The sequence below is a fragment of the Polyodon spathula genome, chromosome 5 (assembly GCF_017654505.1).
Source record: "Polyodon spathula isolate WHYD16114869_AA chromosome 5, ASM1765450v1, whole genome shotgun sequence".
Taxonomy (NCBI): Eukaryota; Metazoa; Chordata; class Actinopteri; order Acipenseriformes; family Polyodontidae; genus Polyodon; species Polyodon spathula.
In genome coordinates, this window is record NC_054538.1 from 27,890,976 (window position 1) to 27,910,906 (window position 19,931).

Genomic DNA, 19,931 nt, shown 5'->3' on the forward strand with positions numbered 1-19,931 from the left:
CTCCCCCAGCGCAGTCAATATTTGGGGGATAGGCGGTAAAGTGCCACTGTGGAGCATGTTAATTATTTATTATTATTCATTCATGGTTTCACTGCCTCGTCTTTTTGGGAGGAGGTGGCTACAGCCAGTTTCTATCTGCGGCACTGGGATGCATTTAACTGTTCATGTTTTTCTAGCCGGCCTCATGCAGGACATAGCAGGTCAGCAGGTTGGAGGGATATTCTGGAACTGAGGCTATGTTGGCGGATGAGGTGACCCAAGGGAGGCACTCGAGAACAGACCCTTGAGGTCATGACAGGGTCATGACGTCACATGACGGGGTTTGCATCAGCACTGCTTCCATCATAGAAAACAGATTGCATGTGTCCAGATAGGTAAGAGGACTGCCATGAGAGACAGGTTCCAGAGATCCCAGCATACTTCTGAAGGCAGTTAAGAAGAATGCTATGATCTGTGGTAGTTAGGTCAAGGAGGACAAGGACAGATGGAGCAGCAGCAGCAGCATTAAGCAGAAGATAATTTCCAATCTGGAGCAGAGTAGTTTCGGTACTGGCCGGAAACCAGACTGCAGAGATTTTGCATAATGAAAGGAACAAGGTCAGAAGCACAGAGACGGATGAGATTTTGTTGCCAGGGGTCCAAGGGGCATGTGGCAGTAGTTGATTTCAGCAGTAGGCTGGAGACATCACTAATGGAGAGAGGAGATAAGGAAGAGAGAGCAGGAGGGGCAATCTGGGGGGAGTCAAGGTTGTCAATTACTATACTGGGTTTGTAGTAAGGGTGGTGTTGTAGAGAAACACCGCATCATCAACTGAAGATGGAAGAGCACCAGTCAGAGGGGAAGAAGAAACACATTCCAATGGTATTGTAGGATTTAGCAGTTTTTTGGGACGGAAGGAAATAACAGTATCAGTAGTAGCTGAAAGTGCGGGTAGATTAATATTGGCAGTGATTAAGAAATTGTCAGAAAGATATCCGTGATAGAGATTGGAGATATCAAGACCCCTGGTGATAACCAGATCGAGGGTGTGTCCACGGGTGTAACTGGGAACGTTGACAGATTGAGACAGTCCAAGACAGTCCAGGACTGTGACAAAGTCGGTCACTAGAGGGGAAGAAGGCAAATTGACATGGATGTTGAAATCACCTAGGAGTAGAATTTTGTCAGCTGAAGTGTAGATTAGGGAGAGGAATTGCGAGAACTAAAAGCAGAATTATTCTTTGGTGGATGATAGGGAGAGGGGAGCTTGATAGCAGACATTAGATGTAAAGGTGGGAATGAGACCTCTGGTAGCCATTGGGAGAGATTAGGGAAAAAGTCCTCACTCTAACTGCCACAGCTCAGACTGCCCTTGGACATGTGGCCCTTAGACGGCTGCTGCTTAGAGCGGCTAGTGTTCTATGACACTGTTAGCCAATTAATACTGTTCTGTAGGCCTAGAGCCGTATACTTAACACAAGTTTCTAATTAGCCTCCCAATTCAACACAGCCCAGCACACGAAAGAAATCTAAATTACAGTTTTTAAGTGCAGTCTTGTTACCTTAGCACTCAACGATTTAAACTATCAAATTGACTGTAATTCACCTATTGCGATGTTGTTTCGACTAGCAGCACTAAATACAGCCTTCTGTTGACTTTAATGTATATATATATATTAATTATATATATATATATATATATATATATATATATATATATATATATATATATATTAAGCAAATGATTTGCGTAAGTGTACTGGTAAATTAAAGCCTATACATCATTTATTTACACTTATGCGTTCTCTGAATTAATATTGAAAAAAAAACAAAAAAAAAAACGTCCTTTTCAAATCGTGTTATACATATTCACAGGGATGTAAGGGCTAAGTAAATGTCAGTCGCCATCTAGAGGGTTCTGTTTATTCTGGATGTTTGCTTTTTACTGCCATCACTAACCCCATCCATAGTAATTTCTGAATATTTTCATGTCATATTGTGAAGCATTGAACTTGTGTTTTTTTGGTAAGGCAATTTTGTTTGGCATAATTATTTACATACCAAGGTTTTCTCGTTCAGTTCCTCAAACTACCTCCAAACGTGGCTTCTCCTCCTTCCTTTGTTTAGAGATGCAACTTTTTTTTTTTATTTGTTATTATTTTCTTTTATTTATTTTTTGCGATTGTCTTTTTGAGGTTAGGTGTCTGTAACACAAAAATCCTGCCTCTCACTAGCTTTTAATAAGACTAGCGAGAACACCAAAAGTGCAATCTCCCGCTTTCTATGATGCTAGTACACACCTTTTAACCGTTTCAAGGACGGGGCCAAATATTTCGGACCCCATCCTTTCATGGTGCTCTCTGGTTTGCTTTTCAATAGCATCATTTAAAACGGTGCTGAAATGTGATCTGTGTGTACTGATAGGCTTAAAACAGTCACATGGACTGAAGGGAAGGCTCAATGAACTCAACCCTTATACAACTTGTGACTATTTGGAACAAAGGTGTGCAACTTTTATCATAGGCCGCATATCCAGAAAAGTAGTTTAACCTCATGTTTATAGCAGACTGCACATTGCTGAAGAATAATCTTAGTTTAATCCTTAACTGCTGTGTAGGCCATGGCCTGCGTGTCTGTCACGGCGCAAAGTTGTATTAAAAACAATTAAGTCAATCTATAGCTTTACAAACCTACTTCCAACCACCCAATTTAAGTAGCTTTTTTTTTTTAAATAGCTAAACTGTTACATATAAAATAGTTTATAGGTTTTTGTAATTTGCATTATGTTAAATATTCTTCTTAGATCTGGTGGTCAAACTTTACTGGGCATCTACTGTAGACAAAAGGCAATATAATAGCAGTGTTGTATTCAATCGGATAAGTTTGTTACTGTGTGTGACTGAGGGTTTGTGAATTAAGAGTGCGTATTTCTGTACTTTGTATATATTTTTGCTTTAAGGTACATATGCTTTTTTTTTTTTTTTAATAACATTTTTATTTTATTAAGACTTCAGCAGTTTAAACTTTTCAGGACCTAGCGTGACTCCCTAGACATCTGCGGGGGTGTTTCTAGCAACAGAACGTTGTGACAAAACAAGGAAAAAAGTGCGACATGCAAAGTATAACGGTAAAACTTGTTGTCCCTCACACAAATCTTGTTGTCCCGGGATTCAGCGATATGTAGGAGTTTAAGCATAATCCCACAAGAGCAAAAAGCTGTCTGAGTAAAACATTGCATAATTCTCATATGCAGTGTTTTATTAATGAGCTGTGAACTCTCAGCCTTTGGGCATTTCATTCTGATAACAGTGCATTGACTATACATGAGCTGCAGTTTTCAGAGACTGATATATAAAAAATAGCAAGGTAAACTGGAATTGGAATTTCGTGCAAAAATGATTCTACCCTGTCAGTGATTGAACTAGTTATATCAGTTTATACAACTACTGTATCTACATTTTGCTTATCTATATTCTGGAAACATTTAGATTGGGAATCAAATTGATGACATTAGAATCTGTTGGTAAACTGGATGGACTGTACACCGCAGTGTTCAATATTGATTTAGGAATTCAAACATGTAACTAAATGCAATTTCATTAAATGCATCAGTCTTACTAATAATAATACACAAATTTTAGAAAAAAATCTAAAAAGGACAAAATGCTAGAAAGATCTACTTGCCCCTCCCCATCGCACAAAACACACAACAAAGTAGAATATTACTTGTAGTATTTTGCTTTTATTTAACAGTGAACACAATCAATCAATTAGTAAAAGTAATTCAGTCCAAACATATTTGACAAAATTGAGCCCTTCTAATTTGTGTTCATGGCAAAACCCAAATAATTAGGGATGGGCACCATCGATATTTTGATATGATATTGATATCGTGCAATATCTATGATAATTTCCACATCGCAATATCAAAATGTCATGTACGCTCGCTAAAGATATAAACGCAGTGCAATCAATTTTTGTATTAATATACATACCAATCATGGTCAGTCTTATTGGCAGACACCACACACTATAGTATTATTTAACCATTTTATTCTATTGATTGGCGTTTAGGTGCCAAACACTATTTACATGCAGCATAAGCACCATTGGCCATCTGTTATGCATTATTTTGAGATCTCAAAATAATGCAAAATTAATTATGATACTGTATTTAATACTTTTAGAGGTGTTGTGGGTCAGCATTTATACGCAGAGCAGCTGAAGATTCAATTACTTCCGCACTGCCTAGAAAGTCTGTGTGCAATGAAATATAGAAATATTTCGGTTTTCAGGTGGCTGATGATGGAATAGCAAAACAATATAACAAGGCCTTGTTTTTCTCCATGGATATTGTGAAGTAAAGCAGCACTAAGTTAAAGTAAGTTATTGCTTTCTATATGTAAATCTCTGTTAACGTCTATATATGTTTGATATTGCAATTGTGTTTTTATATTTTTAAGTCTATTGGAAGACTTCGATATATTGAAATATAATTTTCATATCGTTGCTCGTCCCTAAAAAATAATAATAATAAAAGATTCAAACTACGTTAGACCTCATGCACCAAGAGAATTACAAAGAAAGATGTCTCTTATGGACACTCAAATGCTTGGTACCACCAGAAGTAAGCCAATTTGCAATAGCTCTGCTGAGGCTGTACTCCTCAAATTCAGGCCCCTCACTCTTAAGAAGTATCAAATGCTGCAAAATGATGACACGCTATTTTGCAGACACGGCACAAATGTACTCTTAATTACTCAGACGCAGAGTGTTTTTTTTTTTTTTTTTTTAAGTTAGTAAAATGATATTACGTACATATGTAACCTATTCAAAGATGTTTTTTTCAGTTGGTGGACACCCTCCCACCCACATTATGTCAGGTTAAAATGAAGATTAAACCAGACCTTGTGTACCAATCTGACTGCTTCAGATTCCTGCAGGCACTTAAAATCCAGATTGGTAATGCAGGCGTGGTGTTTGGCCTTGTCTTTGTCGGCTTTTCTGAAAGTTTTCATGACTGACAGAAAAACATTATTGCTGGTTGTAAACTATTAATTTTGTAAATATAAATGTTACCTTAAATTTGAAATACTTATTGGTGCTGTAGTTATTTGTCCTAAACAATAACAAAAATAATCTTACATTGACTTGAATACGTTTCACTTTACATTAATCACTTATTTTAATTTCCTTATTTTTACCACTATGAAACCAAATTGGTAAGCAATACTATTCTACATTGAAATAGTGTTTATTCTCATTATTTGTCAATCTTGTGATAGATAATTTTTTGATTTTTTCGGTTTGTCCATAAATGCAACACAGTGTCTCTTGCATTTTAAACTTCTGAGTTTAGTTTATGTTAAACTGAGTAGACATCTTTCACACTGTACATGTCTCCTTTGCATGTTGTATTTTGTTGTATTACTATGATTAATGTTGCATTCAATAAAAAAAATAAAGAAAGTGTGTGCCGTGTAAGTGGTTATTGGGAAAAGAAAACCCAAGACGGAGTTGTTCTCATTTCCAACTAATGAAGGGACCTACCCACAATTATAGCAGCACTGTGTCATTTCAATATACACCCCCAAAGTCTTAGATATAGCTCCAGCTGATTCTGAATGTTTGCAGAATGGACACATATCAAATAAACTAGCAAATTAGATTATGTTATGTCTTTGGTATTTGTAATTTCTTTATGATATTTTTGTTTATATAACTAAGTTTATGTAAATTGTACAGCGTGTTGAGATTATTTGAAAAGTGCTTTATAAATGGAATAAATTATTATTATTATTATTATTATTATTATTATTATTATTATTATTATTATTATTATTATTATTATTATTTAATTGTTCTATAATTTATCCTTTTGAGTTAGATGTACTTTTTAAAAGTCAAGTTAATTTGAACATTTTTATTTAATTAAAAAATAAATAGCTGAAATCAAATACAAGTGTATACACTTAGCCTGGACCAAATCAAAGCTTTGACCCACCCGCAAACACAACTTATAACTGTGAGATGTTTTATGAAAGGCGGCGGTGGCGAAAAAAAACAAAAACAAAAAAAAAATTGTGTACTTGGTAGTTTGTGATTAGCAGGTGGGTCAAACATATTCAGACAGGTATGTTCAAAACTTCTGGTCATTAATACAAAAAAATTAAATTGCCAATAAGTACTTGAAACAAAATACCTTCAAAAATATAGATTCAGAATATGTATTCAATTATAGAAATTACAAAAATCAAAAAGTCCTTTATAGAATAGTTAAAACTTCAGAACTACATTTCCCGTCCTCTTCCTGATGGGAAATGTAGTTCTGTTTTGGAAACAGAGCACAGTAGATTGCAATTTAATAGTGTAAAAAAGTGGTCATGATGTAAATAAATATATAAATAATACACATACCTTACTTAAACAGTTGTAGCAACATACAGCTACATGAAACACAACAAAATCAAGCTGATTTCCCCTTTAAGTGTAAAACAGTTGTCAGGATGTTAAAAAAACAAATTAAAACATTATTACACACCTTACTTAAACAGTTGTAGCAATACTACATTGGAACATGTAGCTGAATAAATCAAATATGTATGGCAAGCTATTTTTATATTTAATCCTTAATTTCTTATATAAGCAATTCAATTCTTGATATCAACAATTCATGCAAGCCATTTTAACATTTATGCCTTACTTTCTGATATCCATAATTCAATTGCTGATATCAATAATTGAATTGTTGATATCAACAACTCAATTCTTGATATCGGAATTGGTGCCCATATTTATATCAACAATTAAATTTTTGATATCAACAATTCAATTTGTTATATTGTTGATATAAAAATATGTGCACCTATTTCTGATATCAATAATTTATTGCTGATATCTTAAATTAAGGATTAAATGTTAAAACGGCTTGCCATAAATAAGCCCAATTTGCCTTTTAAGACAATCCACATTCTACATAAGGAGGCGATTCTTTAGTTTGGGAGTCAGCTTCTCATCACCAAGAAAGAAAAGCCTTTTGAATAAATTCAAAAGGTACTATAGATGCAATGCATAAATGTGACCAAATAAATTGGCAAGTCCTTTGGGCAGGGTCTTCAAATCCTCAATAACAATGTGACCCTCTAGAATGATTACAGGGTTCAAATTGCACGATGGGCACATTGACCGTGTCTTCTATATTTGTTTCCTGTTAAATACATAATATATTGCATAGATCAAAACTGTGTGACAAAAAAACTGCACACAACAACCAAATAAATATATACCATATGTAATAATATATGGTAATATACCATATATATATATATATTTTTTTTTTTTCTTCAACTAATACATACAAACACAGAAATTACTGAGAGGCATGACGAGAACTTGTGCTTACTTACCAAGCAAGTCTTTCAAATTCAGTTGCATCTTCCCCAAGGAGGACTGGAAGCCCTGAAACACTACTGTGCAGTTTGCAGTAACATTTGTCCTCCGGTGGGAGAAAAACAATGGAAAAGCATATAACTGTATAAGAAGCCAAAGAAATACAGACTGTGACTGAAGGTGAGAGAGAGAGAGAGAAGGGGAGGGGGTTCGGGAGTGTGCACATAAGCTTTTGACTTTAATTTTTTTTGACGAAGTTTAACGAATTAAGGCAAAACAATTCCAGGTGTTCACTTTCATTCCAATTCCAATAAAGCCTATTAATGGTAAAAAGGAAATGGAATTTTCTATTGATTTTAATGGAGGAATTGGAATTTAAAAAAAAAAAACAAGAATTGACCCCAAACCTGCCTTTGACACTTTGTTAATGTTTAAAGGTAAACAATTAACACCCCTACTTCCTTTGATATTATTATAATTATTTCATTTTTTTTTTTCAAAATGCACATTTAATTGTAGCAATTAATTGTAGGCAGTGGAAAGAAAAACACTGTGTCAAATAAATAATTCTGTATGCAGCTGTATATGTATGTATGTATGTATGTATGTATATGTTTATTAGTGCAATTGTATGTATGTACGTATGTATGTATGTATGTGTTTATTAGTGCAATTGTAATGCGACCTGTGATTCAGTGAACAGGGCTGGCCAAAGTTCTATTAAGTCACAGGAGGCTTGGTCTCTACTATTTTATTACGACGCAAGGAAAAGGCTTTGTCCATCATCTTTATCAGAATCAGATTCTTCTCTTTTTTATTAATTTCCTCTAAAAGCATTTTCCTCTCTGCCTCAAGGCTTGATTCATCCTCCCCTTGTGGGAGGTTTGGTAAGAAATTGACTTCTGAATGTTTTGGTTTTTTAAATATTTTTCTTGGAGGGCTCTCTCTCTCTCTCTCTCTATTGTATGTTTTCCACGTTTGCCACCATTAACTATCCCATCCATGCGTCTTGCTCTGCATAATTTTGCTCGATAATTTCCCATTTTAAATTTGAGGCTGTTCTTCCATCCATACCAGGCAGTTGAAGAGCCAGGCTCAGTAAGGCAGGGATGTTTGCAAATCAAAGTTTCAGACACATTTCCAAATTATGCATTATCTGGGTAAGCCTTGAAATTGTACATTGTAGCTGCAAGTTTCTCTAGTATATCATGTTTCATATCTCTAGAAATGGCCATGAAAAGTTCAGTCTTTGAGAGAGGCAAGATTGCCCTGCCAGAGCTTGTACTGTCTCTATAGGAAACACTGGGATGATGAATGGATATGGCCATTGGTTTCATCTCTCTGAAGAAGACTCACTCAGAATTTCTGTGTCAGATGTGTCAGCTGAAGACAAATCAGAAAAGGACCGCTGGGTAATCTTCAAAGTAGCTTTCTCTGGTAACTCTGCAATGTCAGTTAGAATACACAGTTTGTTATTGAAATCTACATCCTGGCAATGGAGTTGAAAATTTTAATTCAATTCCAGTTTTTCTTTCAGTATTTGGAGGAAAGGTTCTCTACTGAATCTGGTTATGGGTTATTGTTATTTTCCTGATGTCGTCTTGATTATCAATCACTCGGAACTTGATTGTTGATTCTCCTATAGCTGCTTGCTCTACAGGAAAGTAAAATCATGAAAAATATGAAATGTTCATTTTTTTTCTTTAAATCAGCACAAAATGTAGTGCTTTGGTGTCGCAAACAACTTGCCTTTCACTTTGTAAGGAGAGAGGGGAAAAACATCATTGAAATCAGAAATGCGCGTCACAGGGTACAATTATTGCTGCTGAGTTCATAGGATCATAGATATTCTGTGTACCAAGCAGCCAGCTCTCTGCAAACAAATAAAACTTCACTATTCGCTAGTAGTATCTGCACAATTTGTATGAAATCTGGAAGCCCAGAGCAAACACCAGCAGTAATCAACATGTCAGCAGTATAGTTGATACCATCAAGGCAAACACTGGAGGCAGTGAATACAGTGCTCTGGATGGTGAATCTGTGACAGAGAAATTGCTGAACAACCTCAGGTAATGCAGTGACCGTTACAGTTGTCACCTTGCCAACCTGCACTGATGGTTTGAAGAACAAAATGGAATCTAGGTGGTATGCTATTATCTTCTGGAGTTTCACAGCCAAGGTTAACAGGACATTTTTTTTAATTGTGTGTCACAAAACACTTTTTTTAAAGAATTTGTACATTGTCCACACATCTGGTAGAGGTCCAAAACTTTTCATCAAGTGAGGGTAGTGTTCGATGTAATGGTGCTTTGGCTGTAGTCTGAAGGCTGAAAACACTTATTGCAGCAAATGCCTATGATCTGAGATCTTGCAATCAAAGTAATGAATAATTTTGTCTGTGAAAACTGGGTGATACTGCCAGTTCAAGTATCTCTTTCAGATCCATTAATATTTCCAAGGTTTTGTCTTTTCTGGAACTTGGTGTGCAATAATTAATGGAAGAAGTCACAGCAATGTCCAGTTTTCATGGCCATTCCCTCCAATGGTACCTTTAGAAGTAAATTCATTGAGAATTGGTTGAGGTTGGTCAGTTTTGTCTGTGAACTTGTATGGGAATTGTTTAATTCCTTCTAAAAGGTCATGCAAAATGTCTGGTGGGAAACCTTTAACAACATGAAAGTATTCTAGGTTTTCACTCACAAATCAACACGCTTTTACTCCATATTCCTTTATCAACGCTGGCTCCTGCAGAATTTCCTGCACACGAAGATCATGTTCTTCCTTAATTCTTGTACGGAAAATATCTGATCTCACTTCTTTTTCCTGTATTTCATCTTTTTGTCATACAAAATTTACAAAAGCGGTCTACACTAAAACTTTCCATGAAACCTGCAAGCCCATAGGCTAGTTATCTGCTGATATGTACAAAACAGTGCCTCGAACAATTGTGCCCAGCTATTCAATGAAGACATTGAACAAGAGTTGCAAGGTCCAGAAGTAGAGATGACAACACTGAAGAATAGTCTAACTCTTAAGAGTTTGCTTTACATAAAAGAGCAAGCTGGATAGCATGCAGAGATGAGTGGTATTTTCTGTGAAGATTAGCAAGTACCCAGTAAAGTGCACATATATATTTTTTTTTTTCTAGATGTACCCAATGGATTTGCAATTTCAAAATCATCCACATATAGGCCAAGAGCAATTCGAAACTCATCCCTAGACAACAATGCATTCTCCTTAAAGCAGGACCCATCACAGTATGTCTTGTATCCAGTTGGCATGTCCTCCTCTGTTACTTGGGCTTTGTCTAAAACATCATTTTTGCTCAATAGCTTTTGGAGCATTGGGACATACACAATGGATTGCTTAGCTGTGTCTGTCAGAAACTCTACAGAAATTATAATTGGAAAATGTCTACAGCATACAATTCCCTTCTTTTCATAGTTGAAAGAGGTTCTCCTGTGGTTGTGGATTTGAACAGCATGTTGCTTTCTGTTATTGTTATGTGTTGAATTTCAGTATGTAAAAGGGGTTGAGACAGTAAATAAATGTTTTAAATAAATGAATCTTCCTGCAGAGCACTCTCAGACAAAGCATCTTTTTTGAAGTTGGCTACTGTTGTCTATGCCTTCTGTTTCTGTGATCACAATTCCAGGTCTAAAGTGTGTCAGACTGTGCAGTTCATGTTTTCTATCAATCAATCAATCTTTATTTTATATAGCACCTTTCATAGTGGACCACAATCAAAGTGCTTTACTAGATGCAGTAACAATAAGAAAATCCATAATACTTTAAATATAGAGAAATGCATGATACACAGTGAAAAAAAAAAAAAAGCAGAATACATTAAATACAGTGGAAAGTGCTTAATACATGATGTAGTAGTATAATACATGCAATAGTAGCAGCAACGCTAATAGCAGATATCAGGTATTTTGACAAAGGACTTAAAATTAAAATAATTATTATTGATATCTTTCTTATCCATTTTGCTAAAATAAAATGCATCGTGATTGTGTTTTCTTGCTTTAGTTTCATTAAATTACTCATTTTAAAATATATATTTAACAATTATGCCTTCATTTAGGTGAGTATACGGGAGTGACTTGGCTAAATAAATAAGTCAATCAAATTATTTTACTAATTTTAAATTAACCTAAAATGAATGCTTGAAGGTCTTCCCACATGTTCTGTCTGTTAAAATGGCCACGGCCTAATTCCAGCAACTTCAACCTTTGTCATAACCTAGTGGCATGCGCTATTTACTGTTTACAGATCAGTGGTCAGGACCTTGGTTGAAAAAATCTGAGACGGCATGTTCCCCCTGTTGTGGTTGTAAACTACATTTAGGGTGAGCGAACTGAGCGTGATCAGTTTTGTCAAAGCAGGTGTGTGGCAGTGCGTGCTGGACATCAATGCAGCAGTTTTGAAATCAATGTTGATTATCCTAATCATCAATCAGTCTCAAACCAAATTCATTTTTTAATAAAACGTTTTGTCTACTACACGTCTGATCCTAAAATATTTAAGCATTTCAACTGTCAGATGAGCGGGAGGGGAGAAAAAAAAATAACTGGAGCTGCGTGCGCAAGGCTGAGCTGGTAAGCTGCTTGTAGCAGGACGTCTGTTTAATTAAGTAAAGTGTACTCAAAGAAATAAAGTACATTTACTTTTTCAAAAGAAAATTAAGGAACACTTAAATTTAATTAGTTAAACCAACAGAATTATAAAATTGAGTCATCTTGGATAAATACATTTCCAAACTGTGAATCTGATACAGGAAAATACATGCTGACAGTTTCGCTTCCATTGCTGTCGGGTTGGATCTAAATTTATTGTATCCACATGTGATAATTCAACAATCCATCAATACATTTCGGCGTTGTTTTGCTAAAGAGATTAATAGAATGTTGTTTTAAAGATAGCATTTCTCCTTCAAGCTAAGCTTTGCATCACTGACTGACAAGTAACCAAGATCAATGCTGCTGTTTAGTGACGCGAGCTCCTAATGCAGCTCCTGGTATGAGGGTGGTATCAAGTATCTAAGTGCTCATTCATTCTTTTATCTTACTGTGTTAACAATTGTGGACTTCCTTAACTGCCCTCAATTAATTAAGGCTATAGGCATATGGTGTGTAATTTGGTTTCTGCCTCTCTAAATATCAACATAATTGCCTTTGATTCTTCATGGCCTGCAGCCCGGGATCATTTCGTGGCCCGGCATGAATTTAATTTTTTAGATAACATGGTAGGTGAAGTGGATTTATTGCTTTAATGAACTTAAAGCAGAAAAACTGCTCTTCCATTTTAAATGCATTTAGTAAAAAAAGACTTTTGATTAGATTTGTGTACCTCTCTTACTACATCAAACTGTTCTCCCTTTTAAATGTGATTAAAGCCACTGAATACTGGTTAATGATTATGCAGTTTATTTGTAAGGATACCATCCTCATTACTGCTGGTATTGGAAATTGCATTTCCTTCCCATTTATAGGGCTAACTGCTCCTTGTTGAATAGGAAATTGGGGCATATTGACCTGTGAACCAGGTTGCTCAATTAAATAAAAACCTGCACTGTATCACATTGATGTTGATGATAGGTGTTTTATTACTAATGTTGTCCACTTTGTTTTTGTCTTAGTTTTTTATCCAATCTGAGAAACTGTTTTTTTTTTTTTGTTGTTGTTTGGGAGACAGCTAATAGAAATCATTAGCAGTATCCATAATCTTAAAATGGAACTTTAGCAGACCTGAGGCCCTGCACATGAAAAGTGTTTTTTGTTTTGTTTATTTTTCTTTCATGTTTTGTTTTTGCATAAATGATTTGAGAGCCAAACGCTCTGCCTGAGACATGCAGCCAGCAAAGTTTGTTAACAGGAGGGGAGACTGGGGCAAGAAAAGGAAGGGGGAAAAGAACCAAAAGAAAGATAAAGAAAGGTCTGAACAGAGAGCAGACTGATGGCAAGGGAAGGGTTATTGAACCTTTCTTTAGTCATGTCAAATTCTGAAATTCTAAATCTGTCTCATAAAAATTTGAAGCAACAATGGGTTTCCGATTTTAAAAAGTGCTAAAGTGAGGAGTGTGTCAGCAGGACCTCCTTCATTAGTAGAGTAGTGTTATCCATATTCAGTTCTGTTTTTTCCAGTATTTTGTTTTTAAGTTTAAGTCCAATGACGCTTGCAAATGTGCCAAGCACACAGATACTGTATCACAGCGGATTGGGTTTTTGAGAGAATAGAGGTAGCAAAGCTCTTTGAGTTGGCATACTTGATGTTGGTTACCAGTAGAGTTATTCTAGGCTTATCTCTGTTTACTCTTGCATAGTTTTGTATTTTCTACTTCTCCCTTTCATTAACCATAGCATTTTATTTATTTTGTTTTTAGCAAAATGATCCACACCATGTGTGGCCATGAACAATGTATGAAATTCTGCTCGAAATAAAAATGTAATTCTGCTCATTGTGCTCGGACTGTTTGTTCCCTCTGTTGCAGTGAGCACCAGTGCAAACACTTGTATTCTCGACTTATCCATTTCTTTTCTATTAAGTGTCTTTAATCTTAGAAATAAGGTGTCTGGTATGTCACAACCTCTCAAACAGTATTTACGATAACATAGCTTGAATTTGCTAACTCTCTCTGCAGTCACATCACAAAGAAAACTTAAAATGTGTTTTCTCACTTTCAAAAGGGGGGCCTATCAAATACTTGGCTTCAAGCAGTACTGAACAAAATTATGTAACAAAAAAACACAGATTAAATAAACTATACACACTGCAGCTTGTGATTTCCATTACATGAGAGTAGATGTTAAATCCTTCATGCTGATTTGAACTTGGCTCTCGCCAAGATAAGCACCAACTAAGACGTAGCTTTGCAGTAAAGTAATGTGATCCATCTGCATCTTTGTGTTGTTTTTCATTTGATGATGTAGATATCCTTCTGTCTGGTGTTGATTGCTGAAGTGTAATGCTGGCTCCAGGGATCAGCTCATTTTGCATCCCCAGCACATCAGCAGACACAACGGTTGCGATGCTGGCTCCGGGGATCTACCACAATGCGGTCTCCCCAGTGCATCAGCATGACAACCATCTGGATTGAGCTAAGTAGGGTACATCTCTGGGGTCTTCAAGTGGGCACCTTCTATCCTCTGTGTTTCGTCAACTAAACCTCGACACCTCAAGAGGGCTGACAGTGATTCTGACGTCCCAGCATCACCCCCCTCCATCCCCCACTCAACTCAGCCCAGCTTACTTACCCGACATCAGCGTTGCTTTTTTCCTATTATGCTTGAGATCCCCAGCCAGAATCTTTCCGTCTCAACCACAGCCAGTTGCTGCTTTTTTCTGCTGCTTCAGATAAGTTCTTCGCTGTGCGACACAACTCTTCGCCACTGAACCCAACATTTCTGAGAAACCGCGTTGCAGAGTGTGCCACAAATCCTCGACAACCCACCACCACTGGGTAAACCTGGACTCTCCATCCTCGCTGTTCCGCTTCAGCAGCTTGTTGAGCATACCGGAAAGTTTCTTCCTCTCATACGCCTCATTCACAGCATCCTCCCATGGCACTATTAACTCTACCATATGAACAAGATGTGCTGATCCAGACCAAAAGACAATGTCTGGTCGAAGGTTAGTGGTGGCAATCTCAGCTGGAAAAATAAGCTGTTGACCAACATCTTCCTGCATTTTCCAGTCTCTAGCAGCTTCCAGTTTTCCTGGGCGAGGCTTGGTTAATCTGCCTTAATGTTGCGGGTGATAAACACAAAGGACATGAGGGATCCTCACCCACCCAAAGATTTAGGTTCTGTGGTGATGGGAGAACATCATATATTGATCTGATGAGGAAACTGATCCTGCTGTGTTCCATTGTCCAGAGATCTTGCCAGCCGATCTTGCGTTGTTCCACACTTCCATTCTCCCTGCTTGGCCTGGGAAACAGCCTTTACACACCTCATCCTCTCCTCCTGCTTTTCCATCTTGTTGACTACCAGCTTCCTCTGTTTCATGCTGAACTTACCCCACAATATCATCGATTCGAAGGGCAGCCTTAGCATCTTCGACAGCTTTCTTTGCCGCCCACTTTCTTCCAGTTTTCAAGCACAGTTGGCTAGCAGTGTAGCAGATGAAAAATCTCTGCTAATTGGCGGATTTCCACTTTTACATAGTTACCTGGGGCTACTGATGTGATCAATACAGATCTGGGGGGGGAGGGGGATTCTCGATGTTCTTTTTTTTAAGCTATGTAAGACATTTCGTACCCCATTGCAATGGTGCTTGCAGGTGGCTGCTTGGCAAGTTGCTATTTCATTGGTCCACAAATAAGTACAGTACTGTGAGTTAAACAGTTATGCTGCACTTCTACAGTTCACATTGCAGAAAATGGTGAAAATAATGGAACAGAAGGAAGGTGCCAGGAAAAAGTAAGATACATATGTATTTCTTTTCTGTTTCACTTGTGGAGCGAGCGAGCGTGGTGGGCGGGGCTGATCACGGACATTGTGTGCAAAGCCTGTAAACCCCCACTCTGCTGGATTAATCCATACATTAGTCATGTGTAGCTCACCTTCAAACCGTGAGCATCGGCTCCTCCTTTATTAGAAATACTTTTCTGTTAAAAATATTCTGACGGTACGCTTGCGTCTTATACAGCAATAGCTAAGTCTGCATTTTTTTTTTATTGGTCCGCATGCGTACCTGAAATGTACCAGTTATGTGAACCCTTGATTATGAAAGAGGTTGCAAGGTGTTGGAAAGCCATATTTTACGCAGAACACATGAAGACAAAATAAAAACTTGTCTCAGTAACTACAGCTTTTCTCTGTGGCCTGATGACAAGCATGGGGATCCAACGAATTATCAAATACACCCCATGTTTAAACAAGCCTATTTTGAAAAACAAGAGTGAAAAATCAAGGGGTCATTTTAAACTTTTTTTTAATTCAGAGTGTTAAGATTTGTTTTAAGTTATACACAGACTCTTTTTAAGTTTAAACATTTTTTTTTTTTTTAAACTTACATGACATATGCAATTAGTGTTTGTTTTTATTAGCACTATATTTTCTTACATTTTTTTCCTATGGTAACATTAAATGAAGTAGAAAATGTCAACTTTGTGCTTAAAATAAACATTTACAATATTAAATGCTTAGTATTGCAAATAGGCCCAAACGAGTGGAGGATTAGCTCAAGTTCAAGAGCTCTTTGCCTTGTGTGTGTCCACACTGAAAGTATTTTGTGTGGCAGCAGGTATTTAAGAAAAATAGATTTCACTTGAAACTATATATATATATATATATATATATATATATATATATATATATATATATATATATATATATATATATATACCTCAACTTTATTTGACTGAATACTTGCATCAAGTTTCACTGACCTTATTTTACCGTCCTGACTTGTCAAAAGAAACATTTACCTAATTTTACTGGCAGGTACTGTTTTTTTCACTCTCAAGAATTGGCATCTCTGGGTTTGTGATACCAGTTAAAGTTCACTTATTATTTGGTATACATTCTAATTTCAGGTGTATTCTGAATCTTAACTTCATTTAATTTTGGTTTCTGAGCAAAAAATCTAACATGGCAGTGGATCCCAGATTCCTGCCAGTTTTCAGCTTTTTTTTTTTTTTTTTTACTTCTCCTCACTTTCATCTCTGGGTATGGCTCAATGGTGTTTGATGAGGAATGGGGTAAAACCCAGTGATTAAATGCTGTTTTAAATATTGATGTGTCATTTTGTCAGGACACGGGGTTTCCTTTGGCCTGATCTGAATATCCCAATTGTGAAACGTGGGACTATCCAGGCTATCTTTAAAAGAGACCACGCCCAGCAGGATGAGCTGCAGTCCGAGATAATCTGGCAGAGAGACGAGTGGGACCACAGGAGGAGGGTGAAGGTGAAGAGGGAGCGAGGGTGGACCAGAAACTCCTGGGGAGGAATCAGTCTCGGGCCCCCTGACTGTGGTCCAAACGGAGGTAAGATATGTCTCCTCCGACAAAGAGTAGTATAAGCTAGGGAAGAGTTTTTTTCAAAGCTTTGTTTAAACATTTAAAAGCTATCCACGTGTTAAACATTTAGAATTTGTTCAACCAAAACATGATTCTTTTTTTTCACATGCCATTTGCTATGGTTTTTTTCTACTATGTTTGAGAGTGAATAACTTCACAAATTATAATTTTGTATATATTATATGTTAAAAACTGTTATTACAACCATATGAAATAATGTCCCTTTTAAAAATGGGAGCAGAAGTGGAGCCAATGTTGCCTGAGTATTAAACCTGGCATTTGTAGGTCACACCATGGCATGATCCGAGTTTTTTTAATGGCTTCCGATGGGAAGATGTTTTGTGATATGAGGAGAAAAAAAAGCAGGCTGGAGTGTTATTTAGAGGGCCTTTACACCAAATGTTGCATTGCCTCAAGTTTCACTACTCCTAGTATAAGATATTTATCATATTGTAGCATACAACAAAACAATGTACAGCTATGGCCAAAAGTTTTGTATCACCTAGAATTTTAGGATTGAGATATATATATATATATATATATATATATATATATATATATATATATATATATATATATATATATATATATATATAGTGCCGAGAAAAAGTTTGTGAACCCCTTAGGATTTTCTCATACTTCAAACCTAAAATGTTATTAGATCTTAATCTAAGTCCTAATAATAGATAAACATAACCTGATTAAACAAATGACACAAACACATGGTACTTTTTTAACATTTATTTATCCACAAATGATTCAACAGGCAGCAATGTTCTTTTTAGAGAGTAGTGGTTTCCTCCTGACTATCTTTTCATGAACACCATTGTTGTTCAGTCTTTGTCTGATAGGTGAGTCGTGAACGCTCACATTAGCCAAGGTGAGAGTGGCTTGCAGATCATTGGATATTACTCTAGGGTTCTTTGTGACTTCCTTGATGATTTTCCGGTTTGTTCTTGGAGAGATTTTGGTAGGACGACTGCTCCTGGGTAGAGTGACTGTGGTCTTGAACTTTCTCCATTTGTAGACTATCTGTCGGACAATGGATTGGTGGAGCCCCAAATCCTTAGAAATGGTGTTGCAACTCTTTCTAGACTGATGAGCATCAATAACTGTTTTTCTGAGGTCTTCATTTGATCATGGCATGATGTGTTTCCACACACCTGAATGGTGAAGACCAAAGTCACAAAGTTTCTGATCTTTATATAGAATGGGGCCTCCCAAACTCACCCCTGAAGATCTACCTAATTATTTAAACATCTGATCCCCTTAATTGAGCTGATAAAACCAGGGGTTCACTTACTTTTTCATATACCCTTAATCTTAATTACCCATTGTTGGTCTAATTCATACATCATTTTGTTTCAGAAGACATGGAATTGGTTAACATAAACCCTATTGAATATTTAAGGTGGTTATCATGGTAAAACTATGGAATTTCCATAATTATCATTGGGGTTTACAAACTTTTTCATGGCACTGTATACAGTCGCCACCACATACACTGTACAGGGTTATTTCGGGCAGCCATATATTTTGGGCAAACTCAGCTGTTTTGGATCTCGTTATGTGCCATTCACATAGATTTAAATAACAAACACACTACTTATACTGTAGTAATCGCTCTTACTAATCCACAAATCAGCTGTTTTCACCTTGGTACCTTGCCATTCAATCAATCAATCAATCTTTATTTTATATAGTGCCTTTCATAGTGGATCGCCATCACAAAGTGCTTTACAAGGTACAATAAAAAAAGCATAATACATTAAATAAAGTGAAAAACAGTGCATAATACATTAAATACAAGGCTAAGATGTGACAATTCAAAAACATTGTGGCTGTGTATGTCATATAGAATCATAAGAAGATACAGTGAAAGATCAGAAGTAGAAACACAACAGTATGTGTATGTCATATAGAATCATGAGAATAAAATTTTAAAAAAGGCAGCACTTTACTGTAGTAAGCTTGACAGATAGATCAGTGAGCTGCTGCACCTCATTACTGAGCGATTACTCCTGTACTGTACCTTGGCTATTTAATCCCTGTATGCAGTGTCGGGTTTATTTACTGTTTGAAAAAACAGCACTGGCTGCAACAGTAAAAAAAGCATGGCTGGAAATAGATAAGCGATGAGCATCAGCACGAAAATTCGTTATTAATAAAATGTCTCTATTAGATGCTGTGTGCTTGCTAAAGCATGCTTGGAACTCTGTCAGTCAGCAAACATTGCAACATTGCTTCAAAAACCTGGGGACAATGTGGAAATGGACCTCATTATAGATGGGGAAGGGGATGGGAGTACTCTGTAAATAATGCGTGTTTGTAAACTGTTTTTCTTGTTCACATCTGTTAGCCTTCTCTGTGTGTTTTGGTGTTTGTGTAACTACAGCTAAAAGAGTGTGTGAGTGCGTCACTGAGGGCGATGGGAGCAGATATGACACAAGCAGCCAGAGATAGGGAATGTTGGGCCAATCAGTTAGGAAAGGGGAGGGACTTGTGTGTGTGGAGGTGACAGACTGAAAGAGAGAAGC

General features: G+C 36.6%; 1 protein-coding gene across 1 annotated transcript in view; it reads left to right on the forward strand.

The window, feature by feature from the left end:
* The first annotated feature begins 8,679 nt into the window (after positions 1-8,679).
* LOC121316390 (28S ribosomal protein S5, mitochondrial-like) overlaps positions 8,680-19,931 on the forward strand; it is a 35,870-nt gene continuing 24,618 nt past the window's right edge. The window contains exons 1-3 of the mRNA XM_041251469.1: positions 8,680-8,806; positions 13,199-13,342; positions 17,134-17,361. Coding sequence (XP_041107403.1) covers positions 8,680-8,806; positions 13,199-13,342; positions 17,134-17,361 — 499 coding nt within the window. The remainder of the gene's footprint in view (positions 8,807-13,198; positions 13,343-17,133; positions 17,362-19,931) is intronic.